This window comes from Xiphophorus maculatus, chromosome 4 (genome assembly GCF_002775205.1).
Source record: "Xiphophorus maculatus strain JP 163 A chromosome 4, X_maculatus-5.0-male, whole genome shotgun sequence".
NCBI lineage: Eukaryota > Metazoa > Chordata > Actinopteri > Cyprinodontiformes > Poeciliidae > Xiphophorus > Xiphophorus maculatus.
The window spans coordinates 12,021,345-12,037,681 of NC_036446.1; the positions used below are offsets into that span (position 1 = coordinate 12,021,345).

The 16,337-nt window shown below is 39.5% G+C and overlaps 1 protein-coding gene across 3 annotated transcripts in view; it reads left to right on the top strand.

Moving 5' to 3' along the window:
* kif26b (kinesin family member 26B) overlaps positions 1–16,337 on the top strand; it is a 100,770-nt gene that overhangs the window by 81,512 nt on the left and 2,921 nt on the right. Inside the window, exons 12-26 of one of the 3 annotated variants that reach the window (XM_014473086.2) lie at positions 1,928–2,099; positions 3,646–3,984; positions 5,265–5,429; positions 5,666–5,783; positions 6,249–6,456; positions 6,556–6,657; positions 6,766–6,893; positions 8,193–8,372; positions 8,464–8,774; positions 9,543–10,194; positions 10,287–11,203; positions 11,847–12,079; positions 12,218–12,352; positions 12,434–12,648; positions 15,729–15,994. In XM_014473086.2, the coding sequence (XP_014328572.1) occupies positions 1,928–2,099; positions 3,646–3,984; positions 5,265–5,429; positions 5,666–5,783; positions 6,249–6,456; positions 6,556–6,657; positions 6,766–6,893; positions 8,193–8,372; positions 8,464–8,774; positions 9,543–10,194; positions 10,287–11,203; positions 11,847–12,079; positions 12,218–12,352; positions 12,434–12,648; positions 15,729–15,994 (4,141 nt within the window). The remainder of the gene's footprint in view (positions 1–1,927; positions 2,100–3,645; positions 3,985–5,264; positions 5,430–5,665; positions 5,784–6,248; positions 6,457–6,555; positions 6,658–6,765; positions 6,894–8,192; positions 8,373–8,463; positions 8,775–9,542; positions 10,195–10,286; positions 11,204–11,846; positions 12,080–12,217; positions 12,353–12,433; positions 12,649–15,728; positions 15,995–16,337) is intronic. The other 2 variants (XM_023331876.1, XM_023331875.1) reach the window with 2 other exon arrangements.

The window sequence follows — 16,337 nt, forward strand, 5'->3', positions numbered from 1 at the left end:
GGCCTCAGTGCTCAGGGCAATTTAGAGAGAAGCAACCTTCCTGTGACCCCGCATGGATAAGCATACAGACAATAGATGGATTGATCTTGATTTTAACCTTATGCAAAACGTGATGCTCTGGGATTTAAAATGCTAGATTGATTGTTGATAGTTCAACCACGAAGATCATAATTTTCTTTCCTAGAGAAGATCTAGTTATAGATTTAGCAGAAACTGAGCGCTGCGATCTAATCCAACAAGTTCAGCACTTGAATTAATATCCAAATGAATACTTCACGAGTCATGAGTTTACCTACATTAATCTCAGGGAGCGATGCACAGATAGAGGGAGATTTAAGGAGAGAGAGGAGGGTTTGTTGAAGCCCAAGGCAGAAGAGGAGAGGAAGAGAGCAGTGATGAAAAAGAGGAGGTCAGGGTAGGAGTGTGTGCATAATTTGTGTGTGTGTGTGCGTGTACACATGACTGCAAGCTGTGTTTTTTTTATTTTAAAAAAAAAGGACAACAGCATGAGTTAACGGGACACAGAGGAGCTGTTCTCTGTCAACCTGCTGCTGCACACACAGATCTGAGATATAAATGATTACAGCAGCCCACCCAGGAGAAAGTCTTCTCTAAAACACACAGCTTAGCTTTACTTCCCACCATCTGTTAATGTAAACCTCTCAGAAGACTCTAATATTAGACTGTATAATATCTAAAGAGAGCTTCCTGACAGCCTTTCTTTTATTTTTGCAATAAATTAGCTGTTTTTTAAAATATATTTTCAACAAATATTTAAATTTGTGAAAAGCACAGTGCCTCGCAAAAGTATTCACACTCCTTGAAATGTTTACATTCCTTTTGTTACAAACACAAATTGCTGAATGTGAAGACAGTACAAATGTAAATCAATAAGTATAATTAATAGTATGGAAGAAAATTAACTCTGCACATTATGGCAACATCATGCTGTGGGATGCTTTTCTTAAGCAGGAGCAGGAAATAGATGGAAAAACCTGCAGATGACTTGACACTACGGTGCAGATTCATCTTTCAGCAACAGACCCCAAATATAATCAGAGCTACAATAATAATTAGGGATGCACAATTATCGGCATGATATTGGTATCGGCCGATATTAGCGTTAATATCGGACATCGGTCATTCCATCAAAATAACTCGGATATAAAAGGCATTGGTCTTATGACAAACCAGTGACAACGCAGCACAATGTCAGATCTGCACTGTTTGAGTGTCTTTGTCTTAGAGAGAGCAGATGTCATGAATAAATTTGATATTAAACATAATGCAAGTTGAAAGTGTTGCATCATCTTCAGCCTTCTTTTTAGCATTTGCTGGCAGGTTAAATTGACAAAGATAATGCAGTACTTTAATTCCACAGTAGAGAAAACCATATAGTTTTAATAGGAAAAAAAATATCGTTATTGGGATCGGTTATTGGCCAAATGAGTTTTAGTATATAGGCAAATTGGATATTGACCAAAAACCCAATAGTGTGCATCTCTACTAATAATAGCAGGTTCATTAGTCAGAGTTGTAACTGAAGGTGTAAATGTGTTTTAAGGTGGTTTTACAAAATATTGAATCAGCAGTGCATGTTGTACACTTTTCAGGTCTTTAGTTATAAAAAATATTTCCTGGAAAGTCTAAATTTATTTTGCTTGACGATTTTTTGGTGCATAAATGCCCCTTTCCGAGTCAAACAGATCAAACTACACTACACCCTTTACACACTGACACACAAATAAATCGGAAACTTGAGATTCTGAAAAGTCCAAGAGGAGTGAATACTTTTTCAAGGAGCTATAATTACTTCAATCTGTCAGATAAACAAGGATTATTTGAAAACCCACTCAGTCACGTTGTACACATGTATGCATTTCAAACCTGTCTTCTCTGCTCACGTCTCATCTATACGTGTAACCAGGGACAGCAAGCTGACCATGTTGCTAAGGGAGTCGCTAGGCAACATGAACTGCAGGACCACCATGATTGCTCACATCTCCGCCTCGCCGAGAGATTTCTCCGAAACCCTCTCCACCATCCAGATTGCTTCACGCGTCCTCCGCATGAAAAAGAAGAAAACTAAAGTAACTGTGGTGAGTTTGATGTTTTTCTTCTGACTAAAATTAAACCGCAAATTCAACACGGTGTGTTAATATCTGGCTACGACGCAGCCAGGAAAATAAAGTATTTGTAACTAACGGCGCACTCTCCTGAACTGTTATTGTAATACTGGCTGCATGTTTTATTCTTAGAAATCCCTGCAGGGCAGCTAAAATAGTTATTTCAGAAACATAAAGTGTATTCACAGAGTTAAAACAGATGTGGTTTATTACATTGCTTTTCTTTTATGATCAGATTTTTTCAGAAATACTAAAAAATGTAGAAAAGGTTAAAAGAATAGCATTAAAAAGCATTAAAAATAACATTTCAGATGTGAAATATTGTAACACAATCTTAAATAACATTTAAATTCTGGTCTTTAATATTTATGATGAGGCATTGTATATTGACTAATTTATTGATTGATTGCATTATTTATTTTCTAAACAATTAAAAATACAGCATGAGCCAATTGATTTAACAGCTTAAATGTATTTTATTAAGCTCAATTTATATTTTTTTATTATTATTGTATGGAACATTATTTTACCAGCAGTAATAACATCACTATTCTGTTTTACATAAGCTAAATGAATCAGCTTTATTCTCCAAGAAGGAATTTGATTTTAGTTCCTTTCAGTTTAGACTTTTAAAATAACTTTAAAAAAGCTAATTGGTCGGATTTAAAAATATTGCTGTTAAAATAATACTGCATATTGTTATAACTTTTTGTAGCTAGACAATAACTATAAAATGTGTTCAGATTACACTGCGAGAGAGAAACGGGTCAGATGGAGCCTTACAAGTTAATATTAGCCAATATTAGCTATTTAGCTTGACAGGTTGTCTGCTGTTTATTGTACTGACAGGCGTGTTAACTGTTGCCTGGTGCAAACGTTATTTTTATCACCAATTTCAAGCCGCCTGATGTTGAAGTTTGATGTGAAGTCAAATTTCTTTTTAAATTGTTCTTTATATATGCAGCATTGTCATAATGTCCCTTTAAAGGTGGCATTTTCATGAAAAAAAGCCTAATTAAAACAAAAACAAATGCTAGGTACAACACTTATTTCTAATTCACAGTAAATAGTATCACTTTTACTCAGAAAAGTTTTGTTCTAAGAAAACAAACAGATCATTTGGGGACCGTATGTCTGACCCTTCTTATGTTTTGGATCTACGATGATTTACAGACCCCTTTTCTACAAAAATCTAAATATTTGGCTTATTTCAATACATTCCTTCATGTTTAGTTTATTATTGAGCCAATAAACATGAAAAATGTCACAACTTAGTTTAAATTAATTAAAATTAATCTAAATGGCAACTTTGGCCATAATGGGTTAGTTTCCCTGCAAGAAAGTCATGCAACAATTTAAAAAATTAGAGTACTTTTACACAAACCTGTTGTAGTTTCGAATTTTAAAATTATTCCTTTTAAAAATTACTATGAAACAAGAAACTGTATGTTGATTATTAATTAAAAGAGGAGGAAAAAAGTAAAACATTTGAATTATCTTCATCACTGTCTTTTTGCAGCAGTATACGTCTAGTTCCTCTGGAGGAGAAAGTTCCTGTGAGGAGGGTCGTATGCGCCGTCCAACCCACCTGCGACCTTTCCATCACCGCGGTGACGCCGACTCCGAACTTCCACTGCTGAGGTTATCCAGCGACCCGGACGAGTACTCCAGCAGCGAGCAGTCCTGTGACACTGTGATCTACGTGGGCCCAAACGGAGCGGCGGTGTCGGACAGAGAGCTGACGGACAACGAGGGGCCGCCGGAGTTCGTCCCGATTGTCCCAGCTTTGCTCCGAGGAAAAACACCTGAGCAGCATCAAATAGCGGGGCAAGGTCCACCAGCTGGAGTCCAGAACAAGGTCAGGGGTCAAGGGTCAATACACCTGAAGCCAAATGTAACCAAATGTAAGGTAAAAAACATAATTCACATAATCAGATGAAAATCTTCCTGCTTTAGTTCAGTCAGGATTGGCAAACTTCTTAACAGTTGCTAAATGGCAGAATGAAAAAGATTTTTATGGAAAAAATATTACACTGTGATTCAATGTAACTCAAAAGTTATAAGTTTACATACACTATGATTGATGATGTAAGCTTTTTACTGGTTTATTCACAATATGCGTGTAAAATTGAGGCAACACCTCAAAACTACTTAATCCTTGAGAGACATGGGGGAGAAAATGAGATGGGAAGCTATTACGGACTTCCACGTCTTATTGCTCCTTAGGTACAAGTTGACGGATTGTGTCCTGGAAATTAAGGTATTTTGATGCAAGATGTGTAAATAAAAGCAAAAAGCATTGTGTAGAGGCCAGCTAAAGCTGGTAAGAATTATGCACCAACAATCAGCTAGCAAGAATCCATCACTCCAAAAGAAACTTCAGATTCCAGTTTCCAAAGCACCAAAGCACTGTATACTTTAATTTTTGGAGACATGTCCTAAAGTCTGATGGAACTAAAATTTAAACAATAGGAAGGCCTTCACACTTCACAAAAAAAGATCATATTATGACGAAAGATCATCAAGGCAACATTTCAATAAATTTGCATGCAAATTAACAAACTTAATAAAACAGCAGCAGCTTATAGATTAGTGCAAATTTGCAGCATTTTTTAAACAGTACATCTAAAAGCTAATAAAAAGTGAAATGATAGTGATTTAAAATAATACAACATAATGTTTTACTACATATAGAAATACATAATACATAAAGCAATAAAATATGAACACATGACGATAAAAACATTAAGTATCAGCCAGAGGTTGGTTTGTTTTTGTTGTTTTTTTAACATACTGAGACTTACAGACGTTAAAGTTCCAGATAAAGCCACCAAATTACTTACAAAGTGGCTTAATTACAACCAAGTCATTGCTTTGGAGTTGGCCTGACCTCAGTAACTTCATTTTGAAAAAATTTTACAAACCTTTTCACTGTTCTGGCATTTACCAAATAGAAATAATCGTGGTAATCCTAAGTGACCTAAAACTTGATTTGTTATTTGTGCCATTTACAGACAAATATCTCATTTTCACTGTATGAACAGAGTTACAGTGTATTAATTATCTGAAACCATTAAAAAACGAATCAAAGAAGAATTTGATTATTTATAACTTAATGGTTTCCTTTCTTACTTTCAGGCTCAGACAGACGAGCAGACCAGTGGCCCAGTGCCGCCGCAGCCCTCCCAGTCACTGGTTGGTCAACCATTGGCTCCAGTTCCAGAGGAAGGAGCCGAATGTCTCAAATGCAACACCTTCGCTGAGCTGCAGGAGAGACTGGACTGCATTGACGGCAGTGAGGAGGTGACCGATGCATCCAGTCATAATAAATCCAAAAAAGCACACTGGAAAAGACCGTGAAGATTATCTTAAACTATAAATCATTCCAACCAAAAGATATTTGATTTAAATTGTTCTATGCTGTGTGCCCATTTTTTTCAATATAAGCTTCAGTTCTACTGTTTTTATGTTGAAAGCTAAATCATAATATCGGATATCACAGGTTGATATTAAAGCAGTTATTCTTTTCATTTCTCCAGGTGGCAAAATTTCCCTTTGAAGAAATTCCCGCAAGCAATACAAGTGCCAAGCAGGAGTCGTGTCCTTCCTCGTCTGCTCCAGGCTCTGCAGATGGGCTGGATGCCGAGGCCAAAATAGGTAATTTAACCAATGTACTGCCTGAGATTTAAGTTAATGTCTCTTCCCAACATCTTATTACAATAAGCAACATGTTAAAAAAAAACCCAATAAAACAATAGTTCTCTTTGTCCTTACAGTGCAGCTTGTTACTGTAAAAATCTTTCAATTGTAGATACAAGCATAAAAATTAGCATGCTCACCCCTCAGGCTGTTGTTCATATTTAGCCCCATGATTTCCAGAATGGCTGCCATTTTTGAGCCTTCTAAGCCAAATATTGACATAAAATGTTACCAATTCTTATGTGTTGGATTAACTTTTTGTTACACCATATGTTTTGTACTATAAATTATATTGATACAACTTTAAATACTAATATGTTGAAAAGTCAGAAACTGAGGAACTTGCTGTTTGAGTCTCACACCAGTTGTCAACTAGGAGATGAAGATTTTACTGAAATATTAATTTTCCTGCTCCACTATCAGCAGCCTCTAGGAGGAGAAGCAATGACCAGCAGCTTCAAGAGATCAAGGAGGTGGTGGAGGAGGCAGAGCTCGCCCAAACAATGATCCACAGTTTAGCTCAGGCCACTGGATGCCCCCTGGTTACCAGTTCCAGGAGCATAACTGGAAGCAGCAGCATCATCACCTCCAATCCCTTACACAAAGCCAAGAACTCTCAGTTACATGACAGGTGAGAACCGCTGGCATCTGTATGCTGTCTCAACTCTGACATTTAGATGTTTCTGCTGTTCTTGGGGGAATATTTGACGTCAGCTGTCTCCTTTTGAAGCCGTGAGAATCTGAATGCGGTCGGAAATATTGAGGGGAAGGCTCGTCCTCTTGGGTCGCCACGCTTGGGCATCGCAAGCCTGACAAAAACCTCAGACTACAGGTGAGGCATGAATTACACTGGAACAATAATATGATAATCAATTCCTGTGCTTTAATAACAGCTTATAATATAGAAAATTTGTTTTTTTATTGTTGTTTCCCCTCCCAGGCCTCCATCTTCCCCATCACAGCGATGTAAGGTGTACACTCAGAAGGGTGTAATGCCATCAACACCCCCACCGTCCTCACACAGCCTGGCTCAGGACGGCCAGGCCACTGAGGCTTTGACCTCTGACAGTAATTATTAGTATTATTATTATTATTATTATTTTACATAAGAAGCCGGGATTAATAGAGCTTACAGAACTTCAAATAAAAGGGTTTCTTTATTCTCAAAAAGAACAATTTTCTCTGAGTTGCAAAAATAAAAGTTCAAGATATGGAGCGAAAATAGTCTTTTGTTACGTGAATGGTCCGAAAAATACTGTACTAGCATAAAGCTCCTAACTAGGAACGGTTTCAACAAAATGGCGCAGTAACAGCACTGTTAGCTGTTACTGCTAATAGCTAATAGTGTAGCAACGCGGCTTCACATAAAATTCAAATACAACAGTAAAAGAGGACAAACAGAAAAACATGACGTCAATTTAGACATTAATTACCGAAAATCTGGATTCTTCATTCATGTGGCCATAAAGTCGCTTTTTCCGACAGGTCTCGACTCAAAAATGTCTTTCTCTTCCGTTTTACCCGTTAGAATGTGAGAGGACGTAAACGAGAGATTTTTTCAACTTCCGGTAATTTTAGACCTCTCTGTAACAGCAGCACCACCTGCTGACAAAAAACAAGGATGACAACCAGAAGGTGAAATAAAAGTAAAACAGGGTTTACAAAATATATATTACAGGTATTGGTTTTCACCAAACACAGACACACACCCGCAGTTTCTGTTAAAGTTTTATAATGAAAGAAATTGATTAAGAAAAACGTAATTTGACTGACATTATTTTGTAGTTATGTTATTTATAATAATAATTTTCATTTTGGGCCTTAATTTTCACATAACTTTATATTTTGGACCGTCTGATGATGGAATTTTAAAATATTCAATAATTTATGTTTTGACCAGTTTTTATAGCCTTTTTACCAAATACTTTCTTCCTCTTTTTGCAGTACTTTATTTTAAGGATAACTTTTACAGAACAACACATACAAATAAGCAAAAGTAACACATCAATATCTCTTCCTGACCCTCTTCAAAGTAGAAAAAAGAAAAATACAGAAGAGGAAAGCAATGTAATGGTGTTTAGACTGAGATGTAGCAATTTTGTAAAATGACTATGCAGAATCTAATAGAGGCACAGACATTTTCTTACTCTTTAGAAATTTCTTAGACAGCTACTTTTACTTTTGCCTAAATAAAAACATGTTGTGCTACTCCTACTTGATTTTTGGGCACTCTACCCATCTCTGAATAGTAGCTTATAACAGATAAATGCACCATGTAACGAATTTCCCAAATACGTCGATGCATGCTTTCTGAACTTGGAAAACATATTTAATTTCAATGTTAACTGTGCCCCTGTGACTCTGCAGACAGTTTGGCTGCAGACAGTGGCCGCTCTTCCACAGAGTCGCTGCTGTCCAGAACTTCTCCTGCAGGGATGAGCCCACAAGTCCGAGAGCCAACCGCATCCCTCTCTGCCAGCCTGGGCTCAGCTGAGACACTCTGTGACGACGACGTCCCACCGATACCTTTGGACACACACAAAGACAGTAATGATATATACCTCATGAACATTAGACACAAGTGACTGATGAATATGCTTGAAACAATAAGTTTTTTCTCTTCCTTCCAAAACCTTAGCTGCAGCAGCATCTATAGGAGGAAGTGGGACTCTTCTCCCTGGGGAGGATGATGTAGTTTACACCACGGCCTGCAGGGATGAAGAGGACATTGTTGCTACAGCTCTTGTTGAAGACCAGAGCTTGGTCTGTCGTCCAGTGAGCATCATCAGCTTTAACAGTGACTGTGGCTCTGAAGCTGCCCTCGCTTTAGAACCTCAACCCATCGGCATTAGCAGAGACTCTGCTTTAGATGGAGCAATGGAAAGTTACCACCTGTCTTCAGAAATTGCAGCAAACACAGGCGTTAAGGATGTGGTGGCAATGGCAGAGGTTGGTGGAACTGTTTGGCTTTTTATTTTGGCGAGTACTGAAGCAGATTTACAATGCCTTGCAAAAATATTCAACTTTTAAAGCATTTGGTCACATTACAAACAACAAACTAAAGTGTACATGATTAGCATTTTTCAGGATAGACCAACACAAGGTAGTGCATAATACTGAAGTCAAAGACAATAGATGTATGGTATTCTAATTTTGTACCAAAGACTGTAGCCAATTGGTTCCAGAAATTACCTGAGGAGAAGTGAACCAGCTTCTAAAACAATAATTTCAACATCTTATAGAGAGCGTTTCAATCCATCATCTGAACATGGAAACAATGTGGCAAAACTGTAAAGCTACCAAAACTGACACAGGGCAAAGATAACTTTAACCAGAAAAGCAGCCAAGTGATCCATAGTAACTCTGGAGGAGCTGCAAAGGTCAAATGTTTACTGTTTACTTCACAACTCAGAGTGTTTTAGAGAGCAGTGGCAAGAAGAAAGCAATTGTTGAAATAAGACTTCATCTAAAAGTCTTGTACCAGACTTACTTTGGAAAGAAGAATGAGCAACAATTCCAGTCTAGTTGTGTAAAACTTACATTTCCTTCCATTTCAAAATCACTTTGTCCGAGTAATAAAATTCCAATAAAATACAAAGAAGTTGTTTGTAGTTGCTCTGTAACAAAAGCCTAATAGATGTGAATACTATTGAAAGACACTGTAGTAAACTAAAGCATGAATTTCTGGATACCTGACTGTGTTGCTCACTGTTGCAGGTGGCAATGGCAAAGTTGCGGACTGGTGAAACTTTAGCCACAGGAATGTCAAACTCCGGATCACCCATGTCCTCTTGGATGAGCGATCTCAGCACGTGCAGCGAAGCAGATCAGTCTCTGCACAGCTTCAGCCAGTCTCACAGACAGCAAGGGGAGGCACTGGCTGATTCTGAACCCAGCCAAAGCTTTGAAGTTGAGGTTTTGGATGGATGTGGAAGCTCAAGAAGAGGCAGTCTGGAAGGAGAGCTAGTTCTATCAGAGAAGGCGTCAGATAAAGGTATTCCAAACAGAGACAGGCAGAGAAAACTGCCACCATCTATGGCGAAAACTAACATTCAGATTCTGCCTGGGCCTGGAAATGTTTCCCCTTTCAAGACTACAATAAGTGTTCACCCTTGCATGGTTGTCAAACCCATGATTATACATGAGCCCACAATCCTCTCTTCCCCAATAAAGACGACCTTAATGAAAGACACAGGGAAAGCTAAAGCCGAATTTTTAGCCTCCATCTCCAGTGAAATAAACTTTGAAGACCCTTGGTTGAAACGTGGAATGGAGGAAGGAAAGCCTAGAGAACTTATCTGTGAAGTTAAGCCAGAAAAAAGGGAAGTAGAGCCTTTAAAGAGCCATGGAAGGGACTTTTGCAAGGACGGTAAGAAACAAGCAGATATTGTCCTCAAGCAAAATATATTTAGTTTGTATTATTTCTTTATCCATTTAATTTCATGTGGACTCTCTCCCTAGGTGGGGATCACAGTAGCTCTGGATCAGGCGGTGAAGTGGTTTCCTCTCCAGACTCGTTCAAGAGAGTTGTGGATGGTTGCGAGATGATCACTGTTGCTGTCCAAGGCGAATGTTTGACTGGTATCTGCAGCCCAAATATCCACCGCACAGCGAGTCTTCCCCGCGGTTGGCACCGACTCAACCACCATGATGGCTTAGAAAGTGGAGCAGAGTACCGCAACCTTGGAGTCACCAATTCAACACCCTGCAGTCCCCGTGCCACACTTGAACGCTTAGGATCCAAAGGAAAACAGGGATTGTTCTCCCACAAGAAGGGAGGAATCCCACCTCTTCCACCAGTACGAAAGTCCAGCCTTGACCAGAGAAACAGGGCAGCCAGTCCTCTCCCCCAACCCACTCATGGAGTGTCATCACTAAGCAGTTCTACAGACAATTCAGGGATCACCAGACAGCGTGGTTCCAGCATTGATAGTAGCAGACTCTTCAGTGCCAAGTTAGAACAACTGGCCAATCGAACAAACTCCCTTGGCAGAGTCCACGGTTCGCACAGTGGCTCCCACCACTATGACTGCTTTTCCCTGGAGAGAGGTGAGAGCCTTAGGGGGGCAGGAGGAATCAGAGGGGACTCCACCATGCCTCGCACTGGTCGCAGCATCACCCGGACCGGCTCAGTATCATCGCCCACTGGGAACCCCAGCAGTCCCAGTTTCAGTGGAAGCAGTAGTCCAAGCAGTGCTCCACAGTCACCAGCCAAGGGCAGTGGCCAGTCAAAAATTTCAGCAGTCAGTAAATTGCTTATGACCAGCAGTCCCAAATCTAGGAGTCTCTCTGCATCCAGCACCAAGACTCTGAGCTTCTCCACCAAGTCATTAACCCAGACTAGCAGCCGCAGCTCCAGCCTCCCCCCGAACGGAAAGGTAAGGAACTGCCTCTAAAGGTGTTTTCACACCTGATAGTCCAGTTGGCTCGGCTCGTTTGGGGACCAAAATTGCAACATTTGTTACATTTTCTGCTGGTATAGTTTTCTTTCACGCTGCACTGTGTCAATCAAACCAAAGTCTTTGGAGAAGCTTGTTTCCCTACTTGCCTGTGGGGGCGCTACACCAAGAACTACTGAAGGATACAACAGTAGTTGTTTAGCGGTTGTAGGATTTCTCTGTTGTTTTTGGTAACAAAAAGACCACAAGGCATTAATCTACCTAGACTAGGTTTGTTTGGTCATATTTACCCAGAATGCCCTGCACCATAGTTTACTACCTGCTTTTGGAGTGGCTTCCGGTTTGCTTGGTGTTCACATATGCATTCATACTGTGCCAGATTTCACTTCAACCGAACCAAGACCAAGGTTTTTATGTGGACTAGAGTTAGTCCAATTGTGCATGTAAACCTCCCAAACGAGTTTCTGGGCTAACAAACTAGAATTAAAAATACAAAGTGAATTAAACAGGGCTGGTGTGAATGGACCCCAAAATAGAAAGGAACACAACATCTCTACCACCTCACATGTGAACCATTGAGCTGATGATGTGATGTTGCTTTTCTTTAATGAATAACCCCTAGAATTCAGTCCAGGCCCCAGTTCAGCAGCAGCAAGGATCTACCCCTGGATCTTGGTCGACCCAGTCCTTGAGCCGCAGTCGAGGGGGAAGTCTAACAGCCAAACTGCCTCTGCGGGCTGTCAATAGCAGAATCTCAGAGCTCCTCCAGGGAAGTGCAGGATCCCGCTCCAGGGGCCACGTCCAGGGAGGAAGCACAGATCGAACCGAGGAAAAAGGACCTGCAGCAGCAGCAAGGTGAATTTGTTTTTATTTAATTTTTGTTGAAGCTGCTGTCACACTCTTTTCCATCTTGCTATAAACAAAACAAATATTTCAATTACTAATCTATTCATGTTTTATTTTGTATCTTGCTTCTTGACTTGGTTTCCTCAGTGGAGGTGGCGCATGTGGCGATAACCTGGGAGAGGAGAGGGCAGCAGTGGTGCAAACACTCCCCTCTCCTTACAGCAAGATCACAGCCCCGAGGAAACCACACCGCTGCAGCAGCGGCCATGCAAGTGACAACAGGTAAAGTGACAAGTCAAGGCTTGATTTTCCAAAAATGTATTGTTTTTTATTGTAACTGGATTGTTTCTTTGACTCCAACAGCAGTGTACTGAGTGGAGAGCTGCCCCCAGCAATGGGGAAAACTGCCTTGTTTTACCACAGCGGAGGCAGCAGTGGCTACGAGAGCATGCTAAGAGACAGTAGTGAGAACACAGGAAGCACTTCCTCGGCTCCAGACTCACTCAGTGAGCACAGCTCAGCCACCACCTCCTCCCGACGGAGCTCCAAGAGCAGCAAGAAGAGCAGGAGCAACTCAGGTTACAGTTTCACACATTTATTAAAAGGGATCTTTATCCAAAATTCACATTTTGTACATTTTATACTTCCATTTTGGCCTGATCTGCTTCTAAAACATCCCACATGCTTAAAGAGAACCACCCAGCTGTTTTTAGGGTAATAAGTTACTGTTTTTGGATGTTTGTAAAATAAGCCATTTCCACCACATTTGGTCAGCTGGGTTTAGTACAGTATACGCTGTACAATGGCTGCTGGAAAAGAGAAGAGTTTTGTTGTTGACTTACCATCCAGAAACATGTTAGTTAATTATGCAGAAGGCTTTACTTTTGTTTTTCAAAGATGTATGGTTGTATAAGTACGCATCTATTTGCAGCCATTTTCACGTGTGAGTGTAAATGTTGAGTTGGGGGTCATGGCCAGCAGGAACTTATTTGGATTTAAAATGACAAGATGCCCTAAAATAGCTCATTCTGAGCTGACCAGATGAAAATCTTATCATCCAAGAATGATTTTCTGTAAATAAATATAATAAACATGTTTTGTATAGACAATAGACTTATCCTAACCTGTTCAAGGTCACCTCTAAAACATCACCATCACAAAAAAAACTCCCAATGTAGTCAGATTACTTTGGTTAATAATGAATTCAGAGCAGTTTTGTTTCATCAGTATCTCATGACCCTTCATCCACCCTATGGTATTAAGGGAGCTGCCTGTATGGGTAATTTCCATTAAGATATAATTAGAAACTGAATAGAAGACAAGAAATTACCACAAACTCACTGCCAAATGAAATTATAATGCTGAAGATAAGCTGAAAAAAAATTTTTTTTTTCCCAGCCAATTTAAGCTTGCAAATCACACTAAAAAGTCAAAGGATGTCAAAGAAGATGAGAAAAACTAATAATGATGACAGAAATCCATTGCAAAAAAAAAAAAAAAAAAAACAGGCAAGAAAAAGTGAACAGACAAGCAAAAAGAGCAGAAAGCTGTGTCTGAAGGAGGAGCCAGGTAGGAAAGGTGACCCTGACCAGCCATCTGTGAAATGGTAAAAGGGAACGTGGCGGTGTAGTAATGAATATATATTCACCAGAATCTAACACAAAGAGCTTGCTAATGTACCTGCCAAATGACTCTCTTCTGCTTCAGCATTAGGGTGGCTGTGTGCATGAAATCAGATTGGAAAGAGGCAGCCTTGTCTGCTGCGAGACTGATTATTGATTTAAACTGGAATTAGCCTTTCATTCCCAGTGTGAACGGTCTCACCTTCCGAATATTCAGCATAAAATCTGGATTTGCTTTTTTGCTTTAACCCTGACAGATTCTGTTGCACAAAGAGCCAATGTGCTTTCAGGCTGTCGCAAAAAAGACTGCCTTGATGGAGGAAAAGTGAATTTTGTGTAAAACGATAAAAGACATTTTCATTCCACCACCAGCTCAATCTCTCTTAGTGCCTGATTGCCATTTGATTGGATTCCTTTTTTTATCAGTTTTCTTGACCCTCCTTAATGCATCCTAATGAAATACAAACGTCTCTGCTTGACCTTTACGCTGAACTGAGACTAAAGCTAGCTGAAAATCATATTAAAATCACTGCTTTCCTCTTTCTCAACGTTTTATCTCTCCTTTCTTTTCTTAGGCTTTCTGTGGAAAGTCTGTGATTATAGTATTTAGACTACAGCTCAAAATACAGACTAATTATTGCTCCATATTTGACTGACACCTTCGCTCCTCAATTTCTCTATCAGAGAAACCCTTCTATGTTCACCTCAGGTCCAGTAGGTCGTCTTCAGGACAGACACACTCAGATTCACTATATTTATTCTAAGAAAAGAGGAAATCAAGTTGGTGGTTAAAATCAGTCCAGCAGCTTCTGTCCCTATACCAGTGGTTCCCAAAGAATTTCTCCCAAAGATTTTCTGGGCCCCCCTATGGATTACAACAAAATCCCCCCCCCAAAAAGAAAAGAAAATCAACTGGGCACACACATCGTTCAACCAGATATAAACCTATACACCTACTTTGTTTTCAGACTCCACACTTCAGGTTGCAACAAAACACATTTCAAACCATCTTTACAGTGAAACACTTTTGTGTAACTGTTTTTTTTTTCTTCATTCATCCGTACCGCTTCCCGCGCCCCTTCCCACCCTGCAATGGCAATGCGACCCCCTAGGGGGCGCGCCCCACACTTTGGGAACCACTGCCCTATACATTAAATAAATTATAATAAATAACCCTAAAACTACAGAGCAATAGCTCCCAATGAGCAGTTAGCATTTGTAAAATTAAACATAGCTAAAATGGGCAACATTAATAATGATAACAGTTTAAAATACTGCATTTACAAAACATAGAACAATTACTCTTGAAACACTGTACATTATTAAATTTGTCTAAAATATATGTTAAAATATAATATTTGTAAAGAAAACAGAGCTGATCCTGATACATATCACAGGTACAAACAGCCACAGAAAAAAGGGGGAGGAGCTGTCAGTTACTGGTTGCTATGGTAACCACCAACTGCCAAGAGCAGCGTAACAGAAAACGTAAAACACCAATAAATATCTGGAGAAACAACTTGTTGACTAAACAAAATACATACAAATAATAAATAAACAAATTTTGATCAACTTCACATTTAAAATATTGTTAAATATTTTAATTTGTCAAAATTACAAAACACATTGCATTAGGGAAACAAATAGAATTAAACTTTAGCTTTAATAACATAAAGCTACATAATTGTTAAAGTTTAATCAGTAATACTACTATAACAAATTTATGTCAGATCGTGATTTCTTGGTTAATGTCAAGTTGTCATAACGAAGACATTTTGTATAATGTCAACTTTGTACTAAAAGTGTCATGATTTACCGAATGGCACTTTATGACAACAGACTTACTCATGTTCATGACAGGTGTTATGTCATGTTTATGACGGTGTCATGACAGTCTTATTCACAACCCACCAAATAAAGTGTTACCGTTACGTATTTAAGTTTTTGACTCTTTGTAAATGTATAATAAACAAATATTTGTTGGATCAGATTGTTTTTCTACACCTGTAAATACTCACTACTTTCTCTTCTTTCAGGCCTCCAGCGGCGACGTCTGATCCCAGCTCTGACCCTGGACTCCTCGTCTTCATCACCTTCTCAGCGCTCCTCCAAACAAGCCATCACCTCCTCTTCGTCCTCCTCCTCCAGTCCAGGAGCATGCTGGGTGGACGGCCCACTGGGGCCTCCTGGGTCCTCAAACCACCGCGGTGTAGCTGCATCCACAGAAACCATTGAGATCAAAGTGTACGAGATCGACGATGTAGAGCGACTGCAGAAGAGAAGGGACAAAGGAGGGAGCAAGGTAGGGTTCGCTGTAGATTTGAGAAGATGGTACAGAGAGCTTAAAGGTGACATATTTTGCTTCCTTAAACAGGTTGTGTGCTTCCTCAAACATGTTTATTAGGTTAAACTTTAATAAACATGTTTATTAAAGTTTTCCACACAAAATTATTCTGAGATAATGAGACTTCATTCTGCTCAGTTCCGCATATTTTGAGCTGTTTTGGGGTATAACTTTAAATCCAAAACAGCTGCTACTGGCCAACGGCAAACCCTTTGAAAAGCAAAAGTGGAGCCTTCTGCACAAACAACAAGAATGCAGCCATTTTACAGAGCATTACAGAGCATACAGCAGTAAAACCAGC